Below are 16657 nucleotides of genomic sequence, written 5' to 3' on the forward strand. Positions count from 1 at the left end.
TCGCTCTGCATAGTGTAATGGTAGAGGTCTATGGTAATACTTTGGCATGACTAAAATCAATACATAAAGAGAAATAATTCAGTTGAAGCTTTTCAAAAAATCTTATTTTTAGCCCTTTTTAGCCTTGTCATTGCGTGTGTAGTCCTAGTAAAAATGTTTAGATTTGTTGGGTTTTTAAAATGCGTACAAGTGTTTCCTTCACTGAGCCAGAGCTGTGCTTTGTCTAATAAATAAATAAATGACACTTGTGTGTGTGTGTCCTATTATCTTCCAGTGGAAGCTAGCATTTTTGTTAGGGGGCAGCAAAGGTCTGCAGCCATTGTGTTTGTGTGTCTGTGTGTCTTGCCTCTTAGATTAACTGGTGATTTTAAATTGGACTTGTAGACATTAGTGTGGAGTCTCTTCTGTGTTGAAATTGAATTTGATCAGAGTGAGACTTCTACCTTTAATCTTCACATCTGATCATACCCAGTCCTGCTTCCCACTCCTCTTGCTTTGCATTATTGTCTAAAGGGCCTTTGTTGTTAAAACGGAAGCTAGGAAACCAAAAACCCGACAAAGTCAAGGCTGAGCACAAATAAAACAAATTAATCAAGTGACTTTAAACATGTGTAGGCCATGATTCTTAATTTTAATAAAGCCACAGCACAGAAGTCAACTCACGAGTTATTTTATTACACTACATGTGACAGTAAACAGCAGGTATAAAAAAACAAAACAAAAAAAAAACAAAACAAAACAAAGCTAACATGGTAATCAAAAACCAACCTTACTCGGTCCAGCATGGGTAAACACCCGAACCATTACTGCTCTGTATCAAAATGCATGACTTGTTGGCACAAGAGAAGCAAAAAAACAAAAAGAAAGAAAAAAAAAAAAGTATAAAATACATGTTTGTATATATGACTGGTACAGGATGGCAGACTGCTAACACGTAAAGAGTCAAGGCATGAGTACATTATGATTTACAGTTAAAATACTGTGCGTAAAGAATTACAAGACCTGTGTCATTTCTTTCTCCAAACTCCTACATGGTAAAAAAAATCTTCCGGCCCAAATCCTCGACAAGATAAAGTGGCTGTTGACAGCTTCAGGAAAAGAAATTGCAGTTCAAGTAGAAAAACACACAGCACCTTAGATATAAAACTGAATGATGAATGAAGATGTACCCCCGCTATGATGTATTTCCATTACTAGTGTATGCAACAGAAGGGGTTAATCCAAAGGCCCCATGGGTAAGTGTCTTTTTTTTGTTTTTGTTTAAGAGTTCCCTAGCATGGTCAGCCCACAGTCAGCTCCTGATTCTGGGCCGGCCTCCAGCCGAGCTAGCCGGCTCTGCTCCAGGGCGATAGCTTCGGCCGAATGTTTGCATTTCTCCGAGCCGCACTGACAGGTGAAATATTTGCTCTTAATGTCCCAAAACCGATCTCCGTAGTCAAACCTAAGGACCAATCAGAAGACAGACCATTAGAATAGATTTCCAGATAACAGAAAGAAAAGAGGGCTCAACTAAGCAGGAAATAAATTACACACAGTTGTGTTCAATTTAGTTCACATACACTTTTCATGGGCAAGTGTACAGTTATGGTAATTTAATTTCTTTTTTCATAATGTAAAAACAGTGAAGCTGGAGGATGAACACCAACTTTTTTCCACTCTATAAAAGTTAACGCGAGGGTTTCCGATGGTTAGGAACAAATGCAACTGCATGGCAGGATTGTAAACGGACCAAACTTGAGTCAGGAGATTAACTGAGATAATCCATCCGCAATAAGAGGTTAGTCATTAAAACACTGCTGCATGAGCTGGGCTGTAGTTACATCGTAAGGTTTTAAAAACTGAGCTTTAAAATGATTAGTGTAATAAAAACCGAGAGAGGCCGACAGTGATCACTGACTGTTTTTAGGGGCTTGTTCAGATTACACGGAACAAAATACAAAGCATTAAAACATGTTTAAAAACACAACAGCTTTAATAAACAGAGTAGTTTGGACCTGGAAGCTCATATGTGACAAAGTTCATATGTCATCACTTAAAGACCGGATACCAGGAGTTTCTGGTTCATGGCAGGTGGTTCCTGGTTATTCCAAACATCCTAAAAAAAATTTCTCACCTGAGGGTGACAGAGAGATCCACTGTACTTACGTACAGCACAGTTGTTTGAAAAGATGATCAAGTTATTCACAAGATGAAAACCTATAGATGAAAACCTAAGATGATCTGTCATAGCAGTTGCTGTCATAACTGCTATGACAGCCATTCCCAGCTGATGTAAATCTACAAATATTCTTCTCAGATTAACCCAATTCTTGCCCATGATGAGTGCATGTAAACTCTTGACCACAACTTTAAGGTCCAACCAGGCACTTATGACTTCTTACCCCAGCTCCTGCCCACTGAGGATGTCTCTGGAGCTAAAGAAGGCAATGCGAGGAAATCGCAGGTCCTGATGGAGCATGAACACACGTACTGGGATGAGGTTTGGGTCACACAGGTGGTTGATGAAGCGGCTGATGTTGCCGTAATACCGGGCATCGATGCAATACACCTCCCCATCCTATACAGAAAAAAAAAGACAGTTGAGGAAATCATAGCAGACATTTATTTCTGCTATGGGCATATTTATTCCTATTAAATTAGTAAATACAATTTAAAATACTACAACACAATCATCAATTCAAAGTACCACGATAAAAGTATCTTCATATTTTTAGAATCAGTGTCAACACAAGAAAGGGGCTTAAACCCTAACCTTCGAAACACAAGATTAAGACTTGGTCAATTATTTACTTCATAGTTTTTGATTAATAATTATACAGTTAATAAGCTGTGTGCCCCCTCTTTCCGTTTTCCCCACATGATGTCCATGTTTTGAAATACACAATTTAAGAAGGTTCACCTTGTTGTCCAGGTCAAACAGGTAGGAGTCGTCCTCTCTAACATCTGCTTCTGCATCTGAGATCAGCTCTCCAACATATCTGTGCAGAAAGAGGAAGGTAAGCTTCATTTTTTTAACCTCTAGCTTTTCACAGAAAAGCAGCCTAGTGTGTGCCAGCAGAGGGTTTTTTTTTCCTCTTACTCGCAGATGAAGCTTCCCTGTGGAATGTCCTGCAGAGCTCGAACTCCCCAGCCCATCTTCTCTGTCCTGTACAGCTGCAAACGAACTCTGAGGAGGAAAGAGGAAAAAAAATAGGGTTAAGGGTGAAGTATCAAGCAGACACTCATTAACCGGGGGGGAAAAGAAAAAAAGCCAGTGATGGCTATTTGCAACACATGGCTGCCTCTGCACTGTTAAACATCTGTGACTGACTCAGGTGCAGAGTGATTAATAATTATTGCTTTACCATTGCTGCCCTCAGCAAGATGTAGAATGATGGTCAGCAGGTTGTTGATTACTGCACAAGAGAAGAATCATTTTTTCCCCCCCAATCAAAACTTTAGCAGTTGAGTTTATTTGTTAGAAATCTCTCCAGATGATATGAGGTTAAGATTCTTTGGTGTCGGTTTGTAGTCTGACGTGTAATCTGGCTGAGATTTATGCATTTCTTTAATTGCTGATACTCACTTGATCCCTGCCTGGACCACCCTGTTCTTGCACGTTCGGTAACAAGAGCAAGCCATGTTGCATTCGAAAATTAGTGGAGGTTCGATTTTGTTGAACTCCTGAAGCAGCCGTTGATCCTTGTAACAGAAAAAGAGGTGAAAAAAAAAATGATAGAATAAGAATAACTCTGCCAATTTAACTTCATATGAAATCTGCTGCTAATGATTATGATGGTATTTTTCCCCAGACAGTTTGTTACCTTGTCATACCAGCAGCGGATGCTGAGCTGTCCACAGAGGCAGTTGCTAGATGAGCAGTCATCAGTGCAACTACAGTGCTGAAGGGGGAGAAAAAAAAAACAGAAAAAACAAGGAAAAATGAAGAATACATTTTTCGAAATAAAAGTTCTGCTGTGTGGAGACACAATGAAGTTACCTGTAAGTGTGTGATATTGCGGTCTATGTTCATTGCTGAAGTTTCACAGTTTTCTGAAACGTATTTGTAATCCGATGGACATCCTTCATCATCCACAGAATTCACGCAGGGGATTGGAACATTCTCGTAGCCCTGTGCGATGTCACTGACACACAAAGCAAAAAGCTTAATCTGCATGTTTCCCCACTGATCGACCATGGGAAGTCCCCTGGACCTAATCATAAATCACATCATTTAGCATACATGATACATGTACATGATACATGATACATGGCTCTTGATACCAAAACTAAAATGGTTTTGGGGCATGAGCCTGGCATTGAGCTGCCAGATAAATGGTGGGTGTGCCTAGCATAGACTTAAGTACACAGTGTGATAGGTTTCAATTTACGCATAGTGGTCACTACAGTGGACAGCTATTCAACGGCTGTTTTCTTGCATTTGTGTCAGTGTTGATGGTATACTTGCACATAAACCATTACATTGGACACTGATGTGTCAGTTGATACCCTGCTACCCACTGGTCAGCCAGTGGACATGTGTAAGTGGACATGTAAAAACTATTTGGAAAGTACATGTTTAAAAAAATGAAGTTCAAAAATCTTTTTTACATGCCTAAAGAGGAATAAAAATACTTAAGAAAAAAATCTGGATTGATGTTATCATAGTTCATGCATGGAAAGGGTTAAATAGAGTCCAATTCTCAAAGTCTCATCTATTAAAAATATATTGCAACATACAGAACCAATGTGACAACATACCTCATTATGCAATCTGAGTCATGGATTTTTTATTTAGGGGTAGACTTAAGCAGGGATTTTTTTCATGTTTCTGTTAACATTTTAGAAAACCAAATAAAAGTGGAGCTTTCATCGCTGTATTTGGGGTTCCACTTCTTTGTAGTACCAAATACTAGCTCTTACATCCATCTTGGCAAGAAATTGTATCCTTGAATTTGCACTGCTGATTATTTTCATGTAAACAACACATTATCGAGCCAAAACACCAACCTGCAGATGATTCTTTCCGTCCGAAGCATGCGATTGGTTATTCCCCTTCGCAGTTTCCTGTTGATTTGGAGTGACACCCACACTGGTGTGTCAGTTCGCGCCAATGTAAGAGGTGTGTCTCCCTCCCTGTTCATGATGTCTATGTCTGCACCTCTGGACAGGAACAACCTGCACAAAACAAAAACCCAGAGAAAACAAGTTCATGTCCAACCAACTGTAGCAAAATGTCTCCAATTTCCTTAAATGTGTTGATGGATAAAAGCAGATGTATATAAACTCACGTAACACATTCCAAGTAGCCCTCTCTGGCAGCGATGTGGAGTGGTGTGTCTCCGTGTACGTTAACAGAGGAGAGGGAGCAGCCGGCGTTCAACACCAGCTCTGCTATATCCACATTTCCTGCATACGCCGCCCAGTGGAGACAAACATTCAGCTCCTGATGGGAAAGACGTGACTGTTTAAAGTAAAAACCTGAAATATGTTCATACAACTGCATCTATGTGGTCTCTCACACCAATGAGCTAGGAAATTGTTTAACCACTTCATAATGCTTAAACATGTTTCCATTATCTAAGCTGTGGATGCACTCCTCCCTCCAAAGTCCTAATCTGAATTTAGGAAAATTCAATAACATTTAATATGGCTTAAAAGTGAGGCTAATGCCTAAAATTTGCATTCTTGTTAAAGCCAAGCAGGGAGCGACTCCACCTGCTTGCACAAAGACGTTGTATCGTGTACTTTTGCAGAGTTTATGGTAGAAATCTACCTTATCATTGATGGTGACGTCAGCTCCTCTGTTCAGCAGCGCTTTGATCACATTGACGTGTTTGTGCTCTGCGGCCCAGATGATTGGCGTCCAGCCCCCGCTGTCCTGAAACAAGCCCACAGGAAGAGTCGGGAGTGGACAACAGAGCGAATCATATGCCATGTAGAAGGTTGGTGGTTCAATCTCTGGCTATTTTACAAAGTCTAATCAAATCATTTCCTTGTCAGGAAAAGGCTGAAATTTTCATTGAATAGGGAGAAAGTAAGTGATGGCAGACAAAAATGCTATCTTGCTCCTTTAAAATAGACATCCGGGATCTTGCTTTACCTGTGCATTCACATCAACCTGCCCCGTCTCCAGAAGCATGTTGACAGTCTCAAGGTTTCCCAGCTTGGCAGCATGGTGGAGGCCAGTATATCCATCCTCCTCCTGATGAACAATGATATATTAAAAAAATAAAATTAAATAAATAAATAAATAATAATCATTTATTTAAAAAAAAAAAAATACATATCCAGCAAACCTCTTATGGTTCACAGTTATTTTTTTGGAGACACTTACAACGTGATAGACACAGGCGCCATTCTGGACCAGGTAGCGAGCCACCTCAATGTGATTGTTGATGATAGCCTCCAACAGAGGAGTCCTCAGGTCCTTGTCCTGGGCATCAACTTGAGCACCAGCCTGTCAGTGTGGAATCAAGTGTAATATTTAAATGAAATACTTTAATTTCGGCACATCCTAAAAGCAATGATGTGTGCCCATTTTCATTTTTAAATGGTTAATTGTTTGTGAAAATGCAGAGCTGAAAGGATCAGATGCAAACAGCATCATAAAATAAAAAAAAGGCTGTTCAGTGCAAGAGTTATCTTTATGCTTTGGGCCATTAATCAGAAAAAGCAACCATCTCTATGACTCATCTGGGATTCTTAAAAAGCATGCCAGCTTTTTCTTTCCATTGCTAAACTATACAAACTATACTAATTTTGAAATTTCAAAAGTAAGCTCTATTTGTAGCCTCATAGAAAACGAGTAAGCTCACATCCACAGATGAAAGAAGCAAAGACAAGTGTAACCAGGCGATTCATTTCTCACCTGTATCAGCATGTAGCAGACTTCCAGCAGACCTCTCTGAGCTGCAGCGTGAAGAGCGGAGCGCCTGTTCTGAGAGTCTGGCTGGTACGTTGGATCGATACCCTCCACTGGGACACACACACACACACACACACTTAATAGATAACTAGTGGTCATGTGTTTGCTTTCTTTTCACTCTGAAGATTTCAGGGCAATAGTTTACATGTGATGTGATGGAGTAACAGCACTTCCGTGCCTGTTTATTTTCTTTAGTGTGTTCATATGTAACATTTTCTTTGATTGTGGAATTTAAACTGATCGTAAGCTGATTACATAATGAACTCTATCATGATGAATACCTATTAAAAGAACAGGCAACAACCATTTTTGTCAGAGTATACAAGTCGAAATATAAAGGAGCACAGTGGAAGCGCTGCAGTTTTCGCCACTCACTGAGCATGAGCAGGACTCTCTGCACCTCTCCTTGCTTGGCGGCAGGGTAGAGCTGACGAGGGTGGAACCTCAGTTTCTTCCTCCTGGCGAATGAAAAGCAGTAATTTACCAATTTGGCCTCAAAACAACCAGCAATTTAGTTTTTCAGAGAAAGCCATTTGTAATTAGCCACTTTTTTTGGAAGATTTTGAGCAAACAGCGATGGAAGATGTTTATGCCTGCATTTACAGCAATGTATCATCTTTCTGTGCAAGTTTAAAGCAGTTTTTACACACACTACAGCCCGATGTGTGAACAGAGCAGATAACAGAGTGGTGCATTTATCGTTAGCGAATACTACATTTGAGTTTGCACCTCTGTGAAATAAAGCCCAACCCCAAGTTCACTTGTGAAAACAGATTAAGAGATTTCAGAAGATGACAGGAATGCTCTGCTTGGGGAAAAAATATAAAAAGAGAGCTGTGTGTATATTTTAAGGAAACAAATGAAGCTCAAAAGCTGAAACTAAACCTGCTTCAGCCTGGTATTCAGCTCTTTAACCAGATGGAGCTGAAAATAATTCAACTTAAATCAAGTCTCCAACCTCTCTGTGTCCTGCGTGAGAATGGCTTTCTGCAGCGCCGCCCTACTGGGCCCAGGTGGAAGTGCACTTGGGCTGACTGGCTTCCCATTTGGCATGCAGAGCGAAGGTCCTACGCTGTCCACGCCCTCCTCTGCTGGGGGGACGGTGGTCGCAGTTGCAGCTGAGGCTACAGGTTGAGGAGGCTGCTGCTGCTCTACTGCAGGTGTTACCAAGCCGTGACTACGCATACGAGCACTGAAAAGACAGGAAAGTATGGAAGCAAAAAAAGAAAAAAAAACAAAAAAAACCCACATTTTAAATTCTGACATTTCCCATGTCATTTAGCCTTACCTGACAGGTCTTTCGGGCATCTTCCCATCCTTCATCCCACCTGTGGAGGCTGTGAGAGAGGGTCCCGTGGGGACAGATGGTGGCAGAGACGGTGTGGTGGTGGAGGAAGCAGACATGGTGACGACAGTAGTTGCGGAGGCCGTGCCGAACGACCGGATAGTGACCTCCTGCGCCTCGGAGGCATCTTCGCCACAATGGGGACAGAAAAGCATGCCTCCGCCATTTGCTCTGCTGCGCCCGCCGCCCAGCACCGTCACACACCCCCGGTGGAAACGGTGAGCTATGCGCTGGTCCGGGCAGCACTCAAGAAATGTGCCCTGAAAGAGGAGCATAAAGCAGAAGAATAAAACCAGATATGTAAAAAAAAAAAAAAAAAAAAAAAAGATATCAAAGAGGAAAAACAAGTCTACTGCACAGAATATACTGAGGCAGATGAAGAAAAGCATAAACAAGAAGAGAGAAGGAAGAAAAAGAGGACTAAGACCATTATCAGAGACGATATACAGGAGAACTGAGAAGGAGAAATAAGAACTAAGGAAATATCTAAAGTCTAAAGTTCTGTAAACAACTTCCTTTGGTTTCAGTTCACGTGTAAAACTCTACAGGAACAAACTTGAGCCACATTCTCGCAGGTTGTTGTGTAAGAAGATGCCAAAACCACATTCAATAGACACTCTAGAGTCTTCAAATATGAAAGCAGGTGGTTTTAACACTTACCGCTATACAGAAATATCCACAGCCGGGACAGCAGTGGTGTTTGACCATGTGTGAGCGATGGACGTCACAAAGCACCATCAGGGGAACCCGACTGGACGGCCTCATGGTCTCCCCCTTAATAGTCCGATTGGTGCAAGCTCGCAGCTGACAAACACAACAGGAGAAAAAAAATGAACTTAAATGAACTCCAGGATTTCTGAAACCTTTATTGAGTTAGATTAAATATTTTTAAGATGTTATTGCCGTAAAAAATGACATCTACTGCATTTTACACAGTTTTACAGGCAGAGAATGAGAGAGAAAAAAACTCTATGAACAATTATTAGGTCATATTTTTGTTTGCACTTCCCAGCTGTATAATAAGAACTGCTAAAGAGAAAGTAATGTCTGAGCTGGATCCAGATGAAAGGCATATATTTGATCCTCCAAATTTTTTCCCACATCAAAGTTACCCTTGATCTTAAATCCAGCTTTCATCGGCTTTTCTTTTACCCCTACACACACATAACACGTGCATTTTCAGTACTGTCCTTGTACACAGCTCTATTGATTTATATCTCGCACTGCTATCATAGTGTACATAGGTTTGAGTTTTATACATTCCCTGAAATGCTCAGATTTTTTCTAAATTCTTCTTTATACTAAGGTGAGAGAGAAACAGTCTTTTGATTTTCCTGAATGCATCTGTACATGTAGTAAACTGAGAAATAAAAAAAATAAAAAGTCTTCCAATGTTGAATACTTTACCTCACACAGAGCTAAAGAAATCAATTAATACTGTATGTTATAAAACGAAAAGTAGCCACCTGCAGGGTAAACACAGAGAGCAAACACAGGGACAAACCTCTCCATCGATGCTCTCAGTGGCCATGCACTGTCTGCTGACACGGTGGCTGGTGCTGTCCACCCGAGGAGCCTCCATCCTGCAGCTGCACAGGGGGAGCTCTTCCAGCCGCTCCGTGTCTCCTGCATCACTTCCATCTGCAAAAGTGGAGGGGCAGGGTTTGACTTGTGATTTAACAGTTAACATTAAAGTCATCTAAACCTCAACTGTTACAGAAGACAATACTTAGGTTTGAAAAATATAATTGGGTGATTTTGGTGTTATCCAATATAAATCTTTTTTAAAGGAAATGAATTCCACTCTGTTAAGTAACTGTTCTACTGCTCTAATTGAACTGCTCAGTACAACCAAAGTAGTAGATTGCATCATTAAAGGTAAACACCACTTTATTGCCCCTGTATAATCTACTTTAGAGCGACACATCCATCTTACACCTACCCGGATGAGGAGAAAGTGTCAGACTGTCAGCAGCAGCAATGTCCAGAGCACCCAAGGGAACCTCTGTGTACTCTGCAGACCTTCCTGTCAAGGACAAACCAAACAAGAAAAAAACTGTAAGCACTAAAAGGAACTGGAACATGATGCTCTTCACTCATGCTACACAGCTTTTAATGCTTTACAACACTGAAATTTGAAAAAGCCATTTAGACCTTTTCTCACTGATCAGCAGAAAACAAATGTTTTCAGAGACACCTTTGGTTCTAATTACAGCTCTGAGTCTGCGGGTGGCATCTTTGCAAGTCTGGACACAGGATTCCTCTTCACAAGAGTGTTTAGGTCCTGGTTGAGGTGGCAGTGGTGTCCTTTAGAGCTTTTCTTTACATATATGTCCTGTTTGTGATGACGGCCTACTCTATGCATTATCTGACAGCTGTCTTAGATCATTTCTATGACCTTTTTAACTTTTCACTTAATGCCAATGTGTAACAAATGCGCAACACAAAATGTTTCTCTGGCTTTTTGCTTCATGTTCATTTTCACTAACCGACAGGTTGGTGGTTTTTCTCACAACTTTTCCAGTATGCAAATGTCCTTGGGCAAGATACTGACTCTAAATCATTCCACGTGCATGCATTGATGTGTATTATAAACGACTAAAACCCTCTATGCATACAAAAGTGATGTATGAATGAGTGCGGCACATTGTTTTTAATTGTGACCAATTTGCTTTTTGTAAGAGCCTGGATTTTTCAAAATTTACTGTTAAAAAAATTCTTATTTCAAGGAGCGTGTTTCAGGTTACCAATCTCTTTGACAGATAAGTGTGGTTCAGAGAGTAGGAAGTAGATGACATCACTCACCTCCCTCTGTCTCCACGACGTCAGCCGCGTTTCTCTCTTTGTCCTGATCGGACAGTGGCCACGAAGACTCTTCGCTCTCTCTGACCACTCTCTGTGTTTTAGGCTCTGAACTCTGCAAGTAAAAGACAAATAAAAAATAAACATCTGAATATAAAAATATAACATTTGTGAAATAGTGGGGTTTTTAAGTAGTGGCTGATTATTTTAAAACTCCAACCAAAGTTTGCATTTTTGAGGTTGTTAAAGTTTCAAGATAAAAGACTTTATACGAAGAGCAGCCAATCAGAAGAAAGCTGACTTAATAGGAGCTAGAACACCTTGCTGGTGGATAAAATGAAGAGCTGCATCCATGGATTCTCTTATAGTGTGCAAAATGACTTTTACAGAGTCCAAGAACAAATATATGGGATTGAAAATAAGCACAATACGTCCACCTTTAAAGTACAAATTCCTCAGTTTACAGACAAGACAGCAACTTTAAACATGAAGTAGTGTCTAATGGCACATATTGAGTGTATCAGCATCTTCATGGTCCAACTCCTTAATAATGATCCTGCTGCAACTTATTGATGGCTTATTTGAGCTAAAGACATTTGTCACGACACGTACAGTGGCTTGCAAAAGTATTCGGCCCCCTTGAACTTTCCCACATTTTATCACATTATAGCCACAAACATGAATCTATTTTATTGGAATTCCACATGAAAGACCAATACAAAGTGGTGTACACCTGCTGAAGAGAAGCACCCCCAGAGCATGATGCTGCCACCACCATATTTGACAGTGGGGATGGTGTGTTCAGAGTGATGTGCAGTGTTAGTTTCCTGCCACACATAGCGTTTTGCATTTTGGCCACAAAGTTCCATTTTGGTCTCATCTGACCAGAGCACCTTCTTCCACATGTTTGCTGTGTCCCCCACATGGCTTGTGGCAAACTGCAAACGGGGCTTCTTATGGTTTTCTGTTAACAATGGCTTTCTTCTTGCCACTCTTCCATAAAGGCCTACTTTGTGCAGTGCACGACTAATAGTTGTCCTATGGACAGATTCCCCCACCTGAGCTGTAGATCTCTGCAGCTCGTCCAGAGTTACCATGGGCCTCTTGGCTGCATTTCTGATCAGGGCTCTCCTTGTTCGGCCTGTGAGTTTAGGTGGACGGCCTTGTCTTGGTAGGTTTACAGTTGTGCCATACTCCTTCCATTTCTGAATGATTGCTTGAACAGTGCTCCGTGGGATGTTCAAGGCTTGGGAAATCTTTTTGTAGCCTAAGCCTGCTTTAAATTTCTCAATAACTTTATCCCTGACCTGTCTGGTGTGTTCTTTGGACTTCATGGTGTTGTTGCTCCCAATATTCTCTTAGACAACCTCTGAGGCCGTCACAGAGCAGCTGTATTTGTACTGACATTAGGTGCACTCTATTTAGTTATTAGCACTCATCAGACAATGTCTATGGACAACTGACTGCACTCAGACCAAAGCGGGCTGGATAATTACGCACACCCCACTTTTCAGTTATTTATTTGTAAAAAATGTTTGGAATCATGTATGATTTTCGTTCCACTTCTCACGTGTACACCACTTTGTGTTGGTCTTTCACGTGGAATTCCAACAAAATTGATTCATGTTTGTGGCTGTAATGTGACAAAATGTGGGAAAGTTCAAGGGGGCTGAATACTTTTGCAAGCCACTGTAGATAACCCTGCATATCTAGAGTACATGCATGGCCATGCTGGCTAGAGTCACATGTACAGGTGTAAATACAGTAATGAAACAGGAAGTTAATAGAAAAATGAGGAAAGAAGTATCTAACAAGAAAGCAAATATCAAGCCAAGAAGCTACTCACGTGATCCGAGGTGTTTACTGGCCTCTCTGTGTCTTTAGCTTGCTGTCTTGTTTCTTCTTCACCATCTTCAAACTGTAAAGCAAAAAAAAAAAAAAAGAAGAAGCTTAGTTTACTTTAGTTTAAAGTTTGGCTCATAAACACACTGTAGCAGTGTAATGTGGGTTTACTTTTGATGGCTTCAAACCTTTTCAGAATCTCGCCTGGACGGACTAGAAATCTGAATTCTCTCGCCTACTTCCTCCGCGGACTTCCCCACGGAGCTGATGCTCTTTCCGGGTGCAATTTCAGACTCTGCTTTTTTATGGAATGAGCTTCCTTCCTGAAAGTAGGATGAGAGACAGATATGAAATGGACCACAAACAACTGTTATTTAAACCAAAAAAAAAAAACCCCAAAACAAGTGTCTCACCTCAGTATGAGCGTTATCGGAAACATTTTCAGATCTCTCAGGTGTGCTGTCTGATAAAGGATCCAGCCTCCTCCTCTTTGCAACTTTAGAAGCAAAACAATGTGATACAAACCATGACAAGGCTTAGTTTTAAAGTAAAGCAGTAGTTAATGCTCATTTTACTCATTTACTGTGAGTTTAGACCTACTGACCAGGTTCAGAGTGAGAAGAAAGGCTGGCTGAGGATCCTGGAGGAGTCACAGATGCAACAGGTCCCTCAATTTGACTGATCTGAGGAGAAAAATTAGCCAGAGTGTTTGCAGGTATATTAATATCATTTTAAATGCAACTTAAGACCAAACTTGTGATGGAAGCAGAAACTGAAAGTACAAATATCCTTTTGATCCTTTCTGAGTTTAAGAACACTGTCCAGATATGCTTATCAATCTGGAAAGGAACAAAAATATAATTGTTTTCCTAAATGATATCCAATTTCCTCAAGTTTTAAACCCCGTTAAACACACAGCAGGGATTTCTCTACAGGCATTTAAATTCTTGACAGCTTTAGGTCAGTTTGAAAGGTTTAAAGTCATTTTTAAAACCCAATAATTTACAATAAGCACCTTTAACAACTGGTAGAAATCCAGATAATAAATCATGAAAACTCAAGAATCAAAAGAAATTTACCAAATATGATTCATACCAAATAGGAGTAGCTCCTCTCTCACCTGCCCTGGTGGAGGCCTGTTCATGGTCTTTCGCGCCCGATGGATCTTGGGTGGTGCAGGGGAAACAGATGGAGAAGAAGCAGCTGTTGTAGAGGAAGAAGAGGAGGAGGATGGAGGACCAGGTGGAAGGACAGATTTACTGCTACCAGGCCCTGAAACGCTCATCTTTGCTCGGCCAGGAGACAAAGTCGAGGACGTGGAAGGAGACGACGACAATGACGAAGAGGTCGTCGAAAGAAGGGAATTTGCTGTGTGACCTGACAAATCAAAGCAAAAGGGATTATCTCCTCAGTTTGTAAACTACGTCCGATTAAACACAAATCAAGTGTGTGATCATGTATGAGTTGTATAGTTTTAATGTTTTATTTGGGAACAGAATGGTGTGTATGTGTAAGTTTGGTGATGGAGTTTTTATTATGAATGAATGATGAATTTTTATGAATTATTATGTCTATTTTTTATGTTTAAGGACAACAGATGGAAATTAGCCTTTGGCTATAATCTGGCATGTTTACATTCATGTAATTTTTTTTTTACATTTATGTTCATTAACATGCACTGTCCTAAATAAATAAATAAATAAATAAATCAACGAAATCAACTCAGAGAATTTCGACAGCATCTAACGCAATCTGAGCTCACCTGTAGCAGCAGGTTTGTTCTGGGGGGAGGCGGCAGGGGACCATTGTTCTCCTTCCTCTCTGACTGTGGAAGCATCTTTCTCGGGCTGCTGGGACGACAACAGTGATGACATAACACCCATGGGCTCCGTCTTGGTGGCAGCAGCAGATGAGGTGGAGGCTGCATTATCTGAGGAATATCCGGAGTGCAAGAATTTTAAAGTTTATCAAGGAGAAATCATTTCTTGGGCATAATGCTACAATCTGCCGCTTGATGGTAGTGTAATGATGTGCAGCATGTCATAAATCTCAAAACATCTCAGTCTGATTTCTTTAATATGACAATTCACTGTACTCATATGAGATCAAATGGCATTCACAGGCCATTTAATTGCAAACCAATACAATGTCTTTCAATACATTTCAAATATTAACATAATCTGCATAAAACAGCTGGTGATTTACCTTCCTTTGTTTCACTTGACCCAGCGAATGACTCCTCTGATGTTTTTGACTCGTCATTTTCATGGTGCTCCTGGTGGACAAAACAAGAAACAAGTGAAACGAGTAAAACTGATAATAGAACAGGCTCTTATTTCAATGATTTAATGAAATGATTGCAGTTCAACCACCTCGAAGATGGTAGAATAAATACACAAAGAAATTATATTGTATATTTGCATGCATGCAAAATATACAGTTGCTTGAAAAAGTATTGCCCCCCTTCCTTTATTTTTGTATGTCTATCACACTTAAATGTTTTAGATCAAACAAATTTAATAATAAGACAAAAATAACACGAGCAAACACAAAATGCAGTTTCTAAATGAAGCTGTTTATTATTAAGGGAAAATCAAAACCCAAATGGCCCTGTGTGAAAAAGGTATTGGCCCCTAAACCTAATAACTCCTAGTGCTATGAAGGAATTTTAGCACACTCATCTTTGCGGATTTGTTGAAATTCAGCCACAATGAACCCCCTTTTTAATGTCTTGACACAGCATCTCAATTGGATTTAGCTACAGGACTTTGACAACCTTTTTCACACCAGTGTACATGTAAAAGCATGCATTCTAGAGGTCTAAATGTGTATCCACTACACTCATTCTATCTCTGGCCTTATGGTAATATTTTTGGGCCCAGCAAGTTCTCTTGATAGAAACGCTTCCTACTGACAAACAACACAGGACCTCAACCAGGGGCAGCAGGACAAGGATATGAGGATACTGTGAGCATCACAGCATCACTCATCTCAAAAGTGTTGTGTCTGTTCTTTGGCACTACAATCAAAACTGTCACGAATGTTATTTTAGGTAAAAAATAAAACCCACTACTTTCGGCCTTCACTTCTCCAAAATAAACCTGTCGGCCAATAGGTGAAATTTTCTGTTATGTTACATCAACTGCCGCCATGAGTCAGTAATTCCATTGATGCTTTTTACACGACCCAAGAAAAACTCCTTACTCAAGCAGTGCACCAAATAGAAAAGTGAATTTAAAACTGGATTTTAAACTATGACTGCTTAAATTCTTTTGGTGTCCATGTCTCGTTGGTGCAAAATTTACTTAAAAAAAGCTCCTAACTAGCAACTACGAATAAAAACATATCCTAAAAACAGATCGAGGTGCGATACTTGCTATACAGAGGATTGCTACAAAGGTTTCTGGTCAATAAATACAAAACAGCAACAAAACATCATCTGGATAAGAGTAACCCTGCAGGTAACACAAAACTGTTACAGGCTAACATTGCTAGCAGTGCAGCCTAGGTTTCAATAAAAAAGCTATTATAATCGACATGTAAAGTCAAGAGGAGCTTGGCAGTATGCAGTATCGGTAAGCTGGGGAGTTTAAAGGTAGACGAATAGACATAAATTCCTTTAGCATGCAGTTTTCAGCTGCAGTACGTTAGCTACCTTTGTCGTTGTCTCAGAAGCCGACATGTTTCCCAGTGACCGTCAACGTATGTGAGCGTGCTGCGTCACGGCCGGAGCCCCGCCCCTCGATGGATGGTGGGAGGGG

The 16657-nt window shown here is 40.5% G+C and overlaps 1 protein-coding gene across 2 annotated transcripts; it reads right to left on the minus strand.

Annotated features, from left to right (window-relative positions):
• Positions 1 to 654: 654 nt before the first annotated feature.
• On the minus strand, positions 655 to 16633 carry ehmt2 (euchromatic histone-lysine N-methyltransferase 2). 2 transcript variants are annotated; one of them, XM_040021514.1, is made up of 28 exons: positions 16552 to 16633; positions 15102 to 15171; positions 14659 to 14826; positions 14017 to 14273; positions 13501 to 13579; positions 13310 to 13392; positions 13085 to 13219; positions 12901 to 12972; positions 11058 to 11169; positions 10195 to 10278; positions 9757 to 9893; positions 8913 to 9056; positions 8196 to 8512; positions 7866 to 8099; positions 7283 to 7365; positions 6851 to 6957; positions 6317 to 6439; positions 6083 to 6184; positions 5756 to 5860; positions 5271 to 5425; positions 4990 to 5157; positions 3980 to 4124; positions 3804 to 3881; positions 3566 to 3681; positions 3080 to 3166; positions 2900 to 2978; positions 2382 to 2557; positions 655 to 1441 (listed from the first exon to the last, which is right to left on the minus strand). In XM_040021514.1, the coding sequence occupies exons 1-28, from the start codon at positions 16576 to 16578 to the stop codon at positions 1261 to 1263; spliced, it is 3624 nt and encodes a 1207-aa protein (XP_039877448.1). In that variant the 5' UTR covers positions 16579 to 16633; the 3' UTR covers positions 655 to 1260. The 2 variants fall into 2 exon arrangements, with proteins under 2 accessions (XP_039877448.1, XP_039877447.1); XM_040021513.1 differs by having other exon boundaries at positions 5271 to 5443.
• Between the last annotated feature and the right edge of the window lie 24 nt (positions 16634 to 16657).

The sequence above is a fragment of the Simochromis diagramma genome, unplaced genomic scaffold, assembly GCF_900408965.1.
Source record: "Simochromis diagramma unplaced genomic scaffold, fSimDia1.1 OVJJ01000753.1, whole genome shotgun sequence".
Taxonomy (NCBI): Eukaryota; Metazoa; Chordata; class Actinopteri; order Cichliformes; family Cichlidae; genus Simochromis; species Simochromis diagramma.